This window comes from Geotrypetes seraphini, chromosome 12 (genome assembly GCF_902459505.1).
Source record: "Geotrypetes seraphini chromosome 12, aGeoSer1.1, whole genome shotgun sequence".
NCBI lineage: Eukaryota > Metazoa > Chordata > Amphibia > Gymnophiona > Dermophiidae > Geotrypetes > Geotrypetes seraphini.
The window spans coordinates 79,094,486-79,111,955 of NC_047095.1; the positions used below are offsets into that span (position 1 = coordinate 79,094,486).

At 41.3% G+C, this 17,470-nt stretch overlaps 1 protein-coding gene across 1 annotated transcript in view; it reads left to right on the plus strand.

The window, feature by feature from the left end:
- Positions 1 to 17,470, plus strand: part of XPR1 (xenotropic and polytropic retrovirus receptor 1) — a 391,618-nt gene that overhangs the window by 331,889 nt on the left and 42,259 nt on the right. The window contains 2 exon segments of the mRNA XM_033916345.1: positions 1,881 to 2,049; positions 7,754 to 7,948. Of these exon segments, the coding sequence (XP_033772236.1) occupies positions 1,881 to 2,049; positions 7,754 to 7,948 (364 nt within the window).

The window sequence follows — 17,470 nt, forward strand, 5'->3', positions numbered from 1 at the left end:
ACCAACAAAAGTGGTCTCGCTTTTCTTCCTGGTGCCTGTTACATCACCATAATCCCATATCTACAGCAGTGGGACTGGTGTTGGACTATTTATTGTCCTTATCTGACTCTGGTCTTAAATCCTCTTCGATAAGGGTTCACCTTAGTGCTATTGCAGCTTTTCATGAGCCGATTCATGGAAAACCCCTCTCAGCTCATCCCTTAGTTTCAAGGTTCATGAAGGGCCTTTTCAATGTGAAGCCACCTCTTAAGGCTCCTCCTGTTGTATGGGATCTTAATGTGGTTCTTTCTGCGTTAATGAAGCCTCCTTTCGAGCCTTTGGCCACAACGCATTTTAAATTTCTAACTTGGAAAGTGGTCTTTCTTATAGCTCTCACTTCTGCCAGGAGGGTCAGTGAGCTCCATGCACTGGTGGCTGATCCACCTTTCACTGTTTTTCACCATGATAAGGTCGTTCTCCGTACACATCCAAAATTCCTTCCTAAGGTTGTGTCTGAGTTTCATCTTAACCAATCCATCGTTCTACCTGTTTTTTTCCCAAAGCCTCATTCTAATCCAGGTGAACAGGCTTTGCATACCTTGGATTGTAAACGTGCTCTGGCTTACTATCTTGATCGCACCAAACCTCACAGATCATCTCCTCAACTGTTTTTGTCCTTTGATCCTAACAAGTTGGGTCATCCTGTATCTAAACGCACCCTGTCTAATTGGCTTGCCGCTTGCGTTTCCTTCTGTTATGCTCAGTCGGGCCTGACACTGGAAGGTTCTGTCACAGGCCACAAGATTAGAGCTATGGCAGCGTCTGTAGCTTTCCTCCGTTCCACTCCTATTGAGGAAATCTGCAAGGCTGCTACTTGGTCCTCAGTTCATACTTTTACATCTCACTATTGTCTGGATGCATTCTCCAGACGGGATGGACACTTCGGCCAATCTGTTTTACAAAATTTGTTTTCCTAATGGCCAACCTTCCCTCCATCCCTCTTTTTGTTAGCTTGGAGGTCACCCATCAGTCAAGAATATGCTGCCTGCTTGTCCTGGGATAAAGCACAGTTACTTACCGTAACAGGTGTTATCCAGGGACAGCAGGCAGATATTCTTGCGTCCCACCCACCTCCCCGGGTTGGCTTCTTAGCTGGCTTATCCTAACTGGGGACCGCGCGCCTCTGTCGGGCGGGAAGGCACTCGCGCACGCGCGGTGCGGCCTAGCTAGAACTTTCTAAAGTTCTTAGAGTGCAATCACTCTAAAATTGTCCGTACCGGGGCTCCGTCGGTGCCGTCACCCATCAGTCAAGAATATCTGCCTGCTGTCCCTGGATAACACCTGTTACGGTAAGTAACTGTGCTTTATAGCCGAACAAAATTACAGCTAAAAGCAGCTCTGGGGACCACATTGGTTGTCCGTTATATCCAAAAGTCCGTTATATGCGAGTCTGCTATATACGATGATTTTCTGCACGGCCAGGATCAGCGGACCTCATCTGCTATAGACGAGGTTCTGTTATAAGCAAGTCCGTTATAATGAGATTATACTGTACTGTATTCTTATTAAAGTCTCCTTTATTGTTGAAATATCAGAGACTTTGGGTTGATTTGCTTCTTATTCCAAAACATTGTTTCCTTTTACTCATAATACTATGTCACTCTTAGAAGAAGAAACAAATGTTGGCCCAAAAATGGAATCAGACTAAAGCAGGGAATAGATCGAGTGTGGAAGGGGCAAATAAATAAAAGCAAATTATTTTGAGAAGGGGGTAGAAATCTGTCTTCCATTAACAAACTGTTTAATTTCTTTCTTCAGTGTGTTTGTCTTAATAGTGAAACAGTATCAATCCACTTCTGATGTTCATGACTAACCCTTCATTATTTCCTTCACTTTGTCAGTTCCGGGTGTTCACAGCTCCTTTTCACAAGGTGGGCTTTGCGGATTTCTGGCTGGCGGATCAACTAAACAGCATGGTTGTCATACTCATGGATCTTGAGTACATGATCTGCTTCTACAGCTTCGAACTCGATTGGACCATAAATAAGGGTTTGCTACCACCTATAAAAGGTGCATTAGAAAGCTGCATTTTCGTAATCACCTATTGCATTTGCACTTGGGGAATACTGGTGTGGCATAAAGGAGGCTACTGCATAGTCAAAATGTTAAAAAATCTATGTTCTGGTTGCAGATGATGTATTAGAAGCACATATCAATTCCCAAGACTAGAAATACAAAGCAGCACATTTGTTAAATTTCCTATATTGCTAGTCATCATTCTCATGCACCTTTTAAGCTGCTGCTGCTGCAATCAGACCAGCCTCTACTGGAGCTGGAGCATCTTTCATCCTTGGACTGCCTTCTATTTTTTGGTAGTCTCCCTATTTCTTTCTACTCCAACTGAAGGTCATAAAACAAAACAGGTGCACAGGACCCAAGTACCTGAACCTGTTCTAGTGTGACAGACTCTCCTTTCCTGAACTTGTGGGTAGTCAATCCCTTTTAGCAAGAACTCTTGTATGAGCCTCATTAGCATTCTGTTGCTCCAACTCCCATACCTCTGGGCTGTCCTCCAATTCCTCCGTTGTCTCTCTATAAGCGAGATGGTAGGAGCCTGTCATTTCTGTTCGTGCTGACGTCCTGCGCGTGATTGTCCGCATGCAATTGTCTCACGCGGTGTAGTCTATGTACTGCAATTAGACATGCTACCTTGCCTGCTTATAGTAAGATCTGGGATGTTTATGCAGAATGGAAGGCCCAACAAGGGTAAATTGTGTTGATGTTCTTCACAGTGTAGAGCCATTGTTTCTATTACCTGCAAGACTGTAGGGATGGGGTTGGGTTTGGGTGGGGGTTAGGTTCTGGTGGGAGGGTCTGCGGTTATTGGGATTGAATATATGATGCTTTGTTTGATCTTTGTTAGCTTGTATTTATCTGCATTTTCTCAATAAACTTTTGAAAATTAAAAAAAGAGAGGGAGGGGGAAGAGGAGAGGGAAGGAGAAGAAGAGGGGGAAGAGGAGAGGGAAGGAGAAGAAGAGGGGGAAGTAGAAGAAAGGAGAGAGGTGAGAGAGAGGAGATTGTGTTGAAAAGATAGGTTTTCAGTTTCTTCCAGAAGATGGTGTAGCTAGGTTCTGTTCTGGAGAGTGGGTACTGTCATAGGAAGCATTCACCCGAATTGTGAATCTGTAGTGGCACCTGACATTTGATAGAATGGTATTGGCAGCCAACAAGAAGGCAACCCAAAGGTAGGTCGTCTGTACACCTTCCCTTCGTGGCCCATGATAAGCAGACTTCTGCACAGGATCAATGATGCACCAGGGGCTAGTGATTCTGGTAGCACCAAACTAGCCAAGGTGACAATGGTATGGAGACCTGGTTTGTCTACAAAGGGATGAAGATCTCAAATTCCATGTGAACTCCCGGCTGCTCGCGCAGGGTCCACTTGCCCTGCAGGATCCAGAACACTTTGGTCTTACAGTAAGGCTCTTGAGTGTGTGGCATTAGAGCATAAACACTATTTGGAAGGAGAGACAATTATAGCAGCATATACAAAAGCCTGGAAGTGCTTCCAAACTTGGTGCACACAGAGGAGTGAGGACCCGAGCTGGCAACAATCTCTCTGATGCTTGTCTTCCTGCAGGAAGATCTGGAAAAAGGCCTAGTAATTGGCTCCCTGAAAGCGCAGATTGTGGGGCCCAGGTGTTTTGGACCTGGGACTAATAAGAGCACCGTAGCCACACATCCAGATGTGACCATCCTCTGGCATGGAGTCTTAATCTGGTCCTACGGGCGCTGGCTAGAGTGCCCTATGAGGCTCTGGAGCAAGCTTCTCTGATGGACTTTGCCATCAAGACGCTGTTTTTGGTGGTGATTACCTCAGCCTCATGTCAGAACCACAGGCTTTGTCATGCAGAGATCCCTTCCTCAGAACTTCAGATTCAGGTGTGGTCTTACGCACAGTCCCATCTTTCTTACAGAAAGTGGTTTCCAACTTTCACATCAGCCAAGAAGAAGCCTTCACTCCCTCAGGATCAAGAGAAAGTGATCAGGTGTTGAAATTGTTGGATGTACGCAGACTCTTACTGCAGTATCTAGAGGTTATGAATGAATTTTGACTGTCTGATCATCTGTTCATATTAGCAGGGACTCCCTGTAAAGGCCGATTAATCTCAAAAGTGACCATTTCTAGATGGATTTGTGTGGCCATTTATTCAGTCTATATCAGAAGTGGAAAGCATCTGCCTATATCCATGAAGGTGCACTCCACTAGAGGCATGGAGTCCTTATGAGTGGAATTTTCAACAGTGTCCTCAGAAGAAGTCTCTAGAGCAGTGGTTCCCAACCCTGTCCTGGAGGAACACCAGGCCAATTGGGTTTTCAGGCTAGCCCTAATGAATATGCATGAAGCAAATTTGCATGCCTATCACTTCCATCATATGCAAATCTCTCTCATGCATATTCATTAGGGCTAGCCTGAAAACCCGATTGGCCTGGTGTTCCTCCAGGACAGGGTTGGGAATCACTGCTCTAGAGTGACTACTTGGTGCTCTCTCTATATATTAGTTAGTTTTTTATATACTGCATTTCTTAACAATTGTAGTCAAATCAAGGCAGCTAACAAAGTAAAAAAAAAATGATGGGTCCAAGATATTTTTTAAAAACCCAACAAATCCAGACAGGAGAAAGACCGATACTGGGACAAAATGGTGTTGGGGGAAGGGATAAGTTACAATATTTATAAGGGAAAGGGGAAATTAATAAAACAAAGGAAAAACACAAGAGGTTAAGGGGGATAAAGTTTATTTTTGTTTTGTTTATTCTGAGATAGGAAGCATCTGTAGGGATTCAGTCAAAAGCCTCTCTGAAATAATAAGCCTTCAGCAGTGACTTGAAGACTTTAAGAGATTTTTCCAATCTCAGATAAAGTGGTAACGAGTTCCAAAGGCTCGGGGCCATTCCTGAGAGCAGTTAGCATCCAGGAACATTTGTCAAAATAATGGTACAGTTAAATGCTGAGAAAAGGAATGAAGATTCCTTGTTGGCATGAAAGGAATCAGATGACTACATAGAAACAAAGGAAGGCCAGATGATTGAATTTGAAATGTAAGAACATTATATTTGAAAGGAATCCTATATGCTATTGTAAACATATGTTCAATTTTAAATAATGGAGTTATATGATCAAATATGGAGCGGCAATAAAGTAAGCAAATAGCCTTATTCTGGACAAACTGAAGCTGTTGGAGTTGATACTGAGGAAGTCCTATTAACAGAGAATTACAGTAGGCCAATTGGGATATAATCATAGAATGTAAGAGAATTCTAATGGAATCCTGATTTCGTAGAGATCTTACAGAGCGAATTTGCCTCAATTTGAAAAAAGAGGAAGAAACAACACTGGAAATATGCTGATGAAAAGATAAAGTATTATCTATAATTATGCCAACAATTTTAATTGATGTTGAATACAGAAGAGTAGTTCCCTTCAAGCTAAAACAAGGGAGAATTGATCTACTTTTTGTAGATGAAAACAACATTGTAGATGTTTTTTGTGAATTCATTTTTAATCTATTCATAGTTAGCCAGTCTGCAACCTTATCAAGTTTACCAGAAATCAGAGAATAATCTTAAGAACAGCTAATGTTAAGGGTATGCAACAATTGGATATCATCAGCATAGATGAAGAATGTAAATCTAATGTAAGATTGGAGCAATAATGTCAGGGTGGGGGGGAGGCCAGAAAGATGTTAAAAAGTATAGGCCCTAGTACAGACACCTGACTGAAGTGAACGTGAAATAGAAAGAGAACCTAAAGAAGAAACAGAGTAGGGCCTATCTGTCAGATATGATTTGAACCATTGAAGAGTTTATCAGAGATATGTAAATCTGAGATGATGTAATAGAATATCATGGTCAACCAAGTCAAATGCAGCAGACATTTCTAAAGAAAAGAGAGCAACATCTCGGTTACCGTCAAGAGATGGATGTACATAATTAACAAAACCTAATAGAGAATGTTCTCTTGAGTGATTGAGCTGAAAGCTTATTTGGCATGAATGAAGTCATTAATTTGGTCTAAATGATCAGACAGCTGTGTAGCAACAACTTTCTCTGTAATTTTTGAAAGAAAAGGTAAATTTGAGATTGGGCGATAGTTATTAACTTCTAAAGGGTCAAGTTTTGGGGATTTAAGAACTGGAACTACTATGGTGTATTTCCAAGCTGAGGGAAAAGTTGCAGACTGGAGACTATTGATAAAATAGTCATCATAGGGCCTATTATGCAGTCAAGAAATCTTTTAACAAGACATGATGGAATTAGGTCATTAGGAGAAGAGCTAGAATGAAATGAATGAAATAACTGTTTTCCTTAAGGATTGAACAGAAGGGAGGTTAAACTCAGAAAGTTCAGAAACTAATAGGGACTGAATGGGAGACTCAGGGGTTGAAAAAATGGTGGAATCAAAGTCAAGCTAATTTCTAAGTTAGTAACCTTTTCTGAAAAACCATTAGCTAATTCCTCAATATTTAAGGAGTGGAAGGATATGAGAGAGAGCTATTGGTACTGGTAACCAAGAGAACCAGAGAGAGACTAGAAGAGACGATATAACTGAGAGTTATTCATATTTCGCTGTAAGATTCTATGTAATAGTTCCTCTTTGCCTTCCGAAGCCAAACATGACTACGCATTCGGCTCATCAGTTCTGTCAGCAGGCTCATCTGTCCAACCCTAAGCTTGGAGGACTGTTTTAATACACCCACAAGTTCAGGAATAGAGTATCTGTTGCTCTAGAAGGAAAGATTAGGTTCTTACCTTGGTAATCTTCTTTCTAGTAGACAGACACTCTATTCCTGAAGTCCACCCTGTCAGATGTTCATTTGCCTGCTTACTTGCCTCTAAGGTGCTGGGGAATCCAGACATTTTGTTTCTTTATCCAGCCTTGACAAGGATAGAGGATGTGAATGCTTTGTTGAAGAATCTAGGGGATTCTATAAAATCTTCCACCCTTTGTGCAAGTTGCATTCCAGTTGGTGATTTATTTTTTTCACCTTGTTATATATTGCAAATGTTTAAGTGTTTTGTTTTATCTGTTATATGTTATATGAGCAGAACAGACATATTTCTCAGGGAGCAGCCCTATACATCTCCCTATTCTATTTCCTATCCAGCTTTAGTACGAACTGAGGAATTGGAGGACAGCCCAGAGGGATGGGAGGCAGATCAAAAGAATGCTAAGAATTCTTGCGAGAAGTTAACTATGCACAAGTTCAGGAATAGAGAGTGTGTGTCTACTAAAAAGATTACCAAGATAAGAACATAATCTTTCTTTGTGCAGTAATTTTTCCAGTGAGGTGTTAATGTTGCCTCTGCACCAACCCCAGTGACCTGATCTGGTTAGGGTAATGAAGAGGACTTGCATCTTATATGCATTGTTATTAGACCAGCCCCATTTAATTTGAGATAGTGTCCTAGAGCCCTTCTCTCAGGAAACATAAAATAATGTGGTGCATGAGGGTTAGAATGAGAAAATAAAGGGTGGAGGATGAGGAAAGACATATTGAAATTCTGAAAGATGCAGCTGTGTAAATGGTTAGTGAAGGCATAGCAAAACTAAGTATTGCATGCAGTGTCTCTGAAGAATTGGAGTAGAAAGTAGTAGTGTCAGTACTAAATATTGGGAGTGTAGAGAAGATGGGGATTGATTTTAGTGGTGGTGAATTTCTGAGGAAGTGATTTCTTGTGTAATTTTCTGTTTTCTCTATACAACGTAGGTCAGGAAGTATGTAGTAGCTACTCATATGGTGTTCGAGCTATTGTGCAATGTATACCTGCTTGGCTGCGCTTCATTCAATGCCTGCGTAGATACCGGGACACTAAACGAGCTTTCCCACATCTGGTCAATGCTGGCAAGTACTCCACCACCTTCTTCATGGTCACTTTTGCTGCTCTCTACAGTACCCACAAAGGTATTTGAGATCTCCCATTATTGCTGCCTTTTCTCTTGTACTTTGAAAACTGCAATCATTCAGGGATACTTGAATGTATGTGTCATTGCTAGTTTCAGGAAGCAATTTTTATAGTTGAACTTATTTGGACTGGATACTTTCTCTGGTTGATAGTATTGGGAAAGCAGTGTAGAAGAGCATAAAGTATGTTTCTCAAAACCTTAAAACAGTGGTGTACAATCTTTGTCATTCAATGAGTAGTATTAGGATTGATGCTATTAACCCTTTTTCTTTTTCAATTTACAAGTGAATGCCATTTTATTCTGAGTTTGTTGATGGTTTTCATTCATGTGTGTAGAAGAACCACAATGAAGACATGAGAGTTGTTTTTGGTTGCCAATCTTCATGTGAAAACATTTATTTTAAAATGATCTAGAGATGGGAATAACTAGTGAGTTAATGAAATTTGCTTATGATGTAATTATTCAAAGTTGTTAAATCACAAGAGGATTGTGAAAAATTGCATGAGGACCTTATGAGATCGGGAGACTGGGCATTCAAATGTGAGCTAGTGCAAAATGATGCATGTAGCAAAGAGGAACCCAACTATACATGATACAGCACACATTGGCAACAGGTTGCTTTTTACTATTAAATGCTGGGGGGCTTGCTTGGTTTTACAGTGTTATAATGTTGGGAAAGCACCTAAAACATCTTTTACAGCACAAAAAGCACAGCTGTGATGTCACAAGTAGGTAAACTTAGGCTTATTCCTTACAATGAATAAATGTTTTTGAAAATGTAGAACATACACAGATCTGGTGCACATTAGTGAAAGATCAAGTTTGATTTAGGCCATTGGCTGGCTGATACCTCCCAACCCTAAGAGGCTGCATACTGAAGACAGCGGGAAATTCCACTGATCAGTAGTGACCAGAGCCCGGACCAATTTTTTTTTCTACTTTTCTCATACCTTCCTTTCTAAAGAACTGAAAGTTTTGTGCAAGTCATATGAAATGAAAACGCTTCAAAACTATATACACTGTGGTTTTTCTGTGAGCAGGGTATGTTTGCACAGCAGTTGTGTATGGCCAAGAGCTGCAACAGTCCTAGATCGCTACATGTTATTGGTATAAGATATTTGCTAGAGTTTCAGCAAATGGAAGCCTTACCTTTTTCTCCCGTTTCTTCCTCCTTTTCAGCCCTCCAAATTGGTGGGAGGTTTTTTTTCTTTTAACTGTACCTAGGTTTTTTGTCTCCATGGAAACTGATAATGACTACTTAATTGTGTTCTGTGCAGGGAGAAGGAAAGAGGCCAAGCTCTGCATCCTGCTGACTTTCCAAGGCCATGTCATTCAGACTGCTGCTTTTTCTTTCATGCTTATCCTAGCTTTATAATGACTGGAAATTGGCCGTTGGGAGATGATGCATAGATGTATAGTGTATGTGTCTTGTAGGTGGTACAGAAACCTACTACTGACATGTCTAAGATAGTAACCATGGTAACAGGGGCAAAAGGGCACCTCAGAATAATTGAAAGGTTACTTGTTTTCTTGAACACATAAATTACTTGGAATTATAACTTGGATTCAAGCTTCCAACTCATCTTCCCTTCCGAACCTGGTATCAAGACAAGACATAATGTATTCCTAAGCATCCCCAGTGCAACTGTACCTACAGGATTAGAAACTTGGACTTTGTTAAGGGTTTTGCATAGCTTGTAATTTACATTTTAACCTACTGAAATTCCTGATTTCATGGCATTGTTTCTATATCCTGATGTTTTTCATCCATGCCCTCTTTTTTTGCCACACTTAAGGAAAAACAATGAATATGTGAGGTGTTTACCATGACTTTCCTTCTTAAAGCAGATTCACTTTAATTGATGTTATTTTCAGCTTAGTCAGGCATCCTTGTTTTTACTGTTAGATTTTAACTATTTTATTGATGATGGTTGAAAGCATACAATACAGAAATTGGTCAACTGAACAATAGAGAATCAAGCAAGAAACAGAGTATTAACACACCAAATGATAAATAATCATCATCAGTTTACAAAATAAAGAATGCTACTGATTCACAGCCATCCCTAATCACAACTGCATAACAATACTATAATCACATCTGTACCAGAGTCCTTCCCATGTTATTCCCCATTTGTTCTATTTATTAGTGGTACTAGAGCTCACAACTTTAGCATCTTTGGGATTTTGTTATTGATACCATTTCTGATTATTTAGTATTAACTTGATTTGATTTTAATACTTAGGGCTCCTTTTACTAAGCTGCAATAGCATTTTTAGCGCTGAAGTAAAATGCTGCTTTGTTTACCTCATTGGAATGACTACGAGACGGCACTGTATGTTCCAAAAACAGACAATATTTTTTTATTGTTAGTATTAAGATTTACAAAATTACAGCAGCAAAGGCATAGCAGAAAGAAATATATTGTCAGTTCAGAATATGCAATGGAGAGTAGAACTTACACCCATATGCCGAGCAGGGGGCTAGCATGTCCCTGCTGGCATACCCAAGTGAATTTCTCTCTAGTTTTTACCTGTGATGCATGGATTGTTATATAGAGAAATTCTTCCTTTGTTTCAAAAAAGCACATCCCCGAACTCTGGTCATGTACTTTTCTATTGGTACAAAAATGTATACCTAACTATTCCTCCCCCCAGTCCACGCCTCTCTCACTTCTCCCCCCCCCCAGAAGGGGGGCCCGAGCAGAAACAGAGAATTCTTCTTGAACTTTCTTCCTCCAACTCTGAGATCCTTATCACCTTGCAGATGCTAATTTGTGGTTTTACAATTCTGTGCATCTTCAGGATGGCGTCCTTGTAGATAGTCTTATGCAGAAAGTTGGCAAGGGTGACCTCCAGCACCCCAGCTGTGGTTGGTTCCCATAACTTGCTTCAGAGACAGGCCAGCCTGGGTAAGAGTTCTGTCTTGGTATCAGGCTCCTACGTCTCTTACTCCTCTTTCATCCTGCAGGGAATGTTGCTTGTTATAAATGTTATATGGCTTTCCAGGGTGCCTGGCATATGTGAAGTCATACAGCACTGATAACAGCTCAGCAGAACCTTGGAGACGTATCCTCCTAGCAGGGAATTGAGACAGAAACTTTGCAACAAAGGCCAGCTGGGTTAGCATTTCAAAGGATACATGTGTTCACAGACAGCAAGGTACAGGCTGGGCCATCTGAAAGGAAAGCTGGTTTAGGCTATGGGAAAATATAGGTTAGTGTCCAGCATACACAAGTGAGGCCAGTATGTCCAGTTTATCCATCTGTTTATCCAGGTTATCTATCTCAGCACACGCTGAACCTGCGCTACGCGGCTAGAACTAACGCCAGCTCAATGCTGGCATTAGCATCTAGCGCACACGGAAATTTAGTGTGCGCTAAAACTGCTATTGCAGCTTAGTAAAAGGAGCCCTTAGTATACTGCTAAAATACAAAGTGCTATAGCCAGTTTATAATTCTAAAAATGGCTCATTATAACAAGATATAAACTTTAAAACATCTCATTGTGTAACAGTTATTATATTAATTATACCATCGCATCCATAGGACCCCACCTCAAATATAATCATCATATAATTGTAACCCTCATTATCAAATCCACTCATTAACTATATAAAAGACCTCAATAAATAGCTGTTACCCTAGCATTCTGACTCTCCTTACTATCCATGTTATAATGTTCATTCCACAATACAAAAGTTTTCAATAACTTATGAAAACGCAAGTAACTTTACTTCGATTGCAATTCAGTTGGCTGCTTATTCCACAAGTTAGGTCTAGCATAGCATAATGCTCTTTTCCGTGTTCCAATCAATCTCCCTTTATCCAAGGATGACAATTGAAGCAAATTCTTCTGAGATGAATGCAGAACATGAATTGGAGCATATTTACTCAATTTATCTGACAAATACTCTGGGACATCCCACTTCAAACACCAAACATATAATTTTAAAAATAATTAATCCTGTAATAGGCAACCAATGCAAATTAATATAGGTGTAATATTATCTGATTTTTTTTCCAGTTAACAATTTAGCAGCAGTATTTTGCACTAGTTGCAATCTTGCTAAATAATTCTTACTTTATTCATTGTACAAGGAATTGTAATAATCTAATTGACTAGTTATTAAAGCTATGCACAATCTTTACAAAATTAGATTTCATTAAAAAATGGTCACAGTTGTTTAAAAAAACACAAATGAAAAAAGCAACCCTTGACTACTATACTTATTTGAGATTTAAAATCCAAAGAAACTATCACAATGAATCCCCAAGGTCTTAATTTTTTCTACCAGTTTCAAATTTGTCATCTTAGGCATAGACCATAATGGTCTATTCTGGCGTGATACATAAGATCATAAGAATTGCTGTTGCTGGGTCAGACCAGTGGACTATCCTGCCCAGCAGTCCGCTTACAAGGCGGCCCCCAGGCCAAAGCCCAGTGCTCTAAATGAGTCTAGCCTCACCTGCGTACGTCCCAATTTAGCAGGAACTTGTCCAGCTTAGTCTTGAAATCCTGGAGGGTGTTTTCCCCTACAACAGACTCTGGAAGAGTATTCCAGCTCTCCACCACTCTCTGGCTGAAGAACTTCCTTACGTTTGTACGGAATCTGTCCCCTTTCAACTTTAGAGAGTGCCCTCTCGTTCTCCCTACCTTGGAGAGTGTGAACAGTCTGTCTTTATCTACTAAGTCTATTCCCTTCAGTATTTTGAATGTTTCGATCATGTCTCCTCTTTTCAAGGAGAAGAGGCCCAGTTTCTCTAATGTCTCACTGTACGGCAACTTTACCATGGCCTAGTACAGGGGCATGATAACCTTCTCCAATCTGTTCGTGATCCCCTTCTTAATCATTCCTAGCATTCTGTTTGCCCTTTTTGCTGCCGCAGCACATTGTGCCAAAGGCTTCATTGATTTGTCGATCAGAACTCTCAAGTCTCCCACATTGCTACTGATTTTTTTCACATTCAACTCTAAATCATGCTCTCCAAGCCACTCGTATAATTTTTCTAATTTTTCATTAACCTCTTTCAACACCATTTCTTGATATTTCTTTCCAACTTGCCAAAAGTGCAGCCAATGGAGCCAAATACAAATTGAATAATAGGGGAGATAATGATGAACCTTGAGGGACCCCTCTCTCTAAAGTTCTCTCACTGGATGACCTAAAAGCCAGGTTGTCTAAGTGCTGATTTTCTGGATGTATTGCATGACTTTTTAGGCCCCTGAATCCTGCTGTGCACCTAGAACTAAAAGAGGAGTATCTGGAGGAGTGGTTAGGGCTTTATATGAGCGGGATGGGGGATAACCTAGACTTAGTCATCCTGCAGGGATTATTGAAGGTTTTACTAGACATCCTGGATGAAACTTAAATGTTGAATTAGAAGATGTAAAAACAGGTGTAAGTGCCAAAAAGGTATCCAAAGTGACCAGATAACCACTGCATAGACAAAGTAAAGACCCACACACCCCCCCCCCCCCCAGTGTTCACTTACCCCCTCACACACCCACAAAGATCGGAATAAAAATGGACATACTTGTCTCCAGAACATCAGCACCTGGTATAGGAAAGCCTAGTAGAGCTGCACAGAGGTGTCTTAAATAGCCTGGGGGTTGGGCTAGTGAACCATAAAGAGGAGAACCCAGGCCCATAAGCCACTCTAACTACTATGTTTATGGTGGAACATGTGCGCCCACCAAAACTCCCCCAAACCCTACTCTACTGCCATATAGCTGTCACCTGCAGCCATAAGGGCTAATGGGGTTGTAGACAGGTGAGTATACACTTCTCCCTCCGAATCCACGGTTTCAGTGTCCGCTGATTCGGTTATTCGTGATTTTTGGGAGGGAAAAGAAAAAAAAATGCACATCCTGGACCTTACCTGGTGGTCTAGTGGGCTTTCGGGGCAGGAACGATCTTCCTACGCTCCTGCCCCATGCAAATCACTCATACAAAATGGCTGCCATGAGTTCCATGAGACTACAACAGGAACTCCCGGCAGCCATTTTGTATGAGAGATCTGCACGGTGCAGGAGTGTAGGAAGATCGCTCCTGCCCCAATAGCCCGCTAGACGACCAGGTAAGGTTCAGGAAGGCGGGGGGTGGGTCAGAGGTGCACAAATGTTATTCGTGAATTTTCAATATTCGCTGGCCGGCTCTGCCCCTAACCCCCTCGAATATTGAGGGAGAAGTATAGTGGGTTTTGGGGGGGTTCACCATAAACTGTAAGGGAGTTCTGGTGAGATGTTTATCTGGCACCCTTTTTGGGAAGTTCACAGCAGTGCCTTCTAAGGTGCCCCACTGCTCTGTTGCCATGTCTGGGTGGCCAGTCCATTATAAGATTGGCTCCTTCCACATCCAAATAGTCGTTTTCTGAGCATTTGGGACTTGGATAAAATTTTAGTCAAAAATGTGGTATAAAGATAGACGTACTGGCAATCTGGACAGACAAAAACCTGGATGTCCAGATAGACGATTTTCAAAAGAAAAAATATTCTAGACGTATTTTTTGAAAATTGGCATTTTCTCACTGCCGATTTTGGGTGTCTAACACCATACATCCAAATCGTACGTATGCTCCTCCATGATAGGTATTAGATCCTTAATATGTGTCGAGTTAGGATAAAACTTGAATTGAAAAACCTTGCACTATAACTGTGGCAAATTGCAACCTGTTAACTAAATATTTTGTATGTTAACCTGTAACTCGTTCTGAGCTCTTTGGGGAGGATGGGATAGAAAACAAATTACATGGATGGATGGATGGGTAGATAGATAGATAGATAAACTGAAGCCTGGATGGAAAAGAGGAAAGACAAGATTGATGATGGAAGGGGGAAGTTAAAGGGGAAAGATGGGGAAGACTATGGAAGGGGGAAAAGACAGAGGAGGGAGATACTGATGAAGGGGGTTGAGAGAGTGTGGAGACGCCAGATGGAAAGGGGGAGAGGAGACAGATGCTGTATAAAAGGGGGTAGATGCTGGATGGAAGAGGGGAGAGAAATGAGCCGATATTTGGGGGAGAGACAGAAAGGAGGGAGATAATGATAGAAGGGGAAAGAAAGGGCAAATATAGGAGACAAACACAAACACTGTATAGAAGTGAGAGAAAGAGGACAGTTTAGTGAAAGGCTTGGGAGTAAGGGGAAGTAAAATAGGAGAGCTAGGGCGAGGGAAAGAGATGGAAAGCTGCTGGTAGACTGCAAAAATGAGAGAACTTGAAGACTAGATAGTAAGAATGAGTTAAATCTGGAGGTAGGAAAATAAATTTAAAAAAGCCGAAAGGTAAAGAGGAGAGAGAAATTCTGAAAAGAGGCTTAAGACAGAGGAAAGCAGAAATCAGAGAAGTGAATGGCCAGAAAATAAAGGTTAAAAAAAAGAATTTTTAATTCAGAATAGTATGGTACTCATGTTTATAAAGGTTAATAAATATAAAAAGAAAATAGAATTAAGATGATATATTTCATTGAACTAATTTTAATACATTTTTGAGCAACAGAGACCAAAACCTTCTTTCTTAGGCCAGGACAGCTTACTGTTAGACAAATTCTGCCATGGATATGTAAACTTATGACCATAGATAAAATTACAGACCAGTGAGTCTCATATCAATAGTGTGTAAACTTATGGAAACGTTGATTAAAAACAAATTGGATACGATTCTAGATGACGAGAGGCTGAGGAATCCCCACCAACATGGATTCTCAAAGGGAAAGTCTTGTCAATCCAATCTGATAAGCTTCTTTGTCTGGGTAATGAAACAACTGGACAAGGGAGAGTCCCTGGATATTGTGTATTAGGACTTCAGTAAGGCTTTTGACAGTGTCCAACACCGTAGGTTATTGAATAAGATGAAAATGATGGGACTAGGAGAAACATTGATGGCATGGGTTAGAGACTGGCTCAGTGGTAGACTTCAGAGGGTGGTGGTAAATGGTACCCCTCAGAAATGTCGGAAGTGACCAGTGGAGTGCTGCAGGGCTCGGTCTTGGGTCTGATACTATTTAATATTTTTGTACGAGACCTGCCTCAGGGACGTCGAGGTAAAATTACACTATTCATCGATGACGCTAAGCTATGCAACGTGGTTGACAGCGCAATCGTGCCTGACACTATGAGGCAGGACCTACTTTTACTGGAACAATGGTCTAATACTTGGCAACTGAGTTTCAATGCCAAAAAGTGTAAGGTGATGCACCTTGGTAGCGGTAACCCCAGCAGAACATACACCCTGAATGGTGAAACCTTAACTAGAACTGTCGCAGAACGAGACCTGGGTGTAATCATTAGCTAAGATATGAAGACTGCCACTCAAGTGGAGAAAGCTTCGGCCAAGGCTAGACAAATGCTGGGTTGCATCCGAAGAAGTTTTGTCAGCTGAAAGCCTGAAGTCATAATGCCGTTGTACAGGTCCATGGTGAGACCTCATATGGAGTACTGTATTCAGTTTTGGAGGCCGCATTATCAGAAGGATGTGAAGAGGATGGAGTCAGTTCAGCGAATGGCCACTAAGATGGTCTCGAGACTCAAGGATCTCCCATATGAAGAACGTCTAAGCAGGCTACAGTTATATTCTCTCGAGGTACACAGAGAGAGGGGAGACATGATAGAGACGTTCAAATATCTTACAGGCCGTACCGAGGTGGAGGAAGATATCCTTTTTCTTACGGGTCCTACGGCAACAAGAGGGCATCCGCTCAAACTCAAGGGTGGGAGATTTCATGGTAACATCAGGAAGTACTTACATTACATTACATTAATGACTTCTATTCCGCCTGTACCTTGCAGTTCTAAGCGGATTACAACAAAAAAATAACTGGACATTTCCAGGAATAGGAATACAATTAACGGCGTTGGGCCTAATACATCTAAACGATAGCTGGACGTTTTCAGGAAGAGGAATACAGTTAAAGGCGTTAGGTCTAAATCACATTTTGAAGGGAGGATCCTAAGAAGGGGAGAGAGGGGAGAAGAGTGGGGTTAGGAAATTAGGATAAATTTCTTGAATAGTATGGTTTTGATTTCTTTTCGAAAAGCTTTGAGGTCAGTTGAAGCTGTCAGTAGGTTGGTGATGGAGGGGTCCAATTTAGCTGCATGTGTTGCTAGTAGGTTGTCGTACATCTTTTTGCGCTTAGTTCCTTTATAAGGGGGGTAGGAGAAAGGGGACTGGGTTCTCCTTTGTCTGGAATAGAGGTTCCTACTTAGGCGGTCGATGGTGTAGTACTTCTTCACCAAAAGGGTGGTCGATCGTTGGAATGGCCTTCCACGTCAGGTAGTTGAGGCCAGCAACGTGCCCGACTTCAAGAAACGATGGGATAAACATGTGGGTTCACTTAGGGGAATTGCTTAGATGGAGTGTTCTTTTAAGGGGAGGGCTCTTTTGAGTGGGCAGATGTGTTGGGCCAACGGCCCTTTTCTGCCGTCATACTCTATGTTTCTATGCTATAAGAGGGTGGTTTGAAAATTTTGTTTAAAAAAAAAGGCAAGATAAACAACAGTCTCCCTCCCTCGCGTGCTATA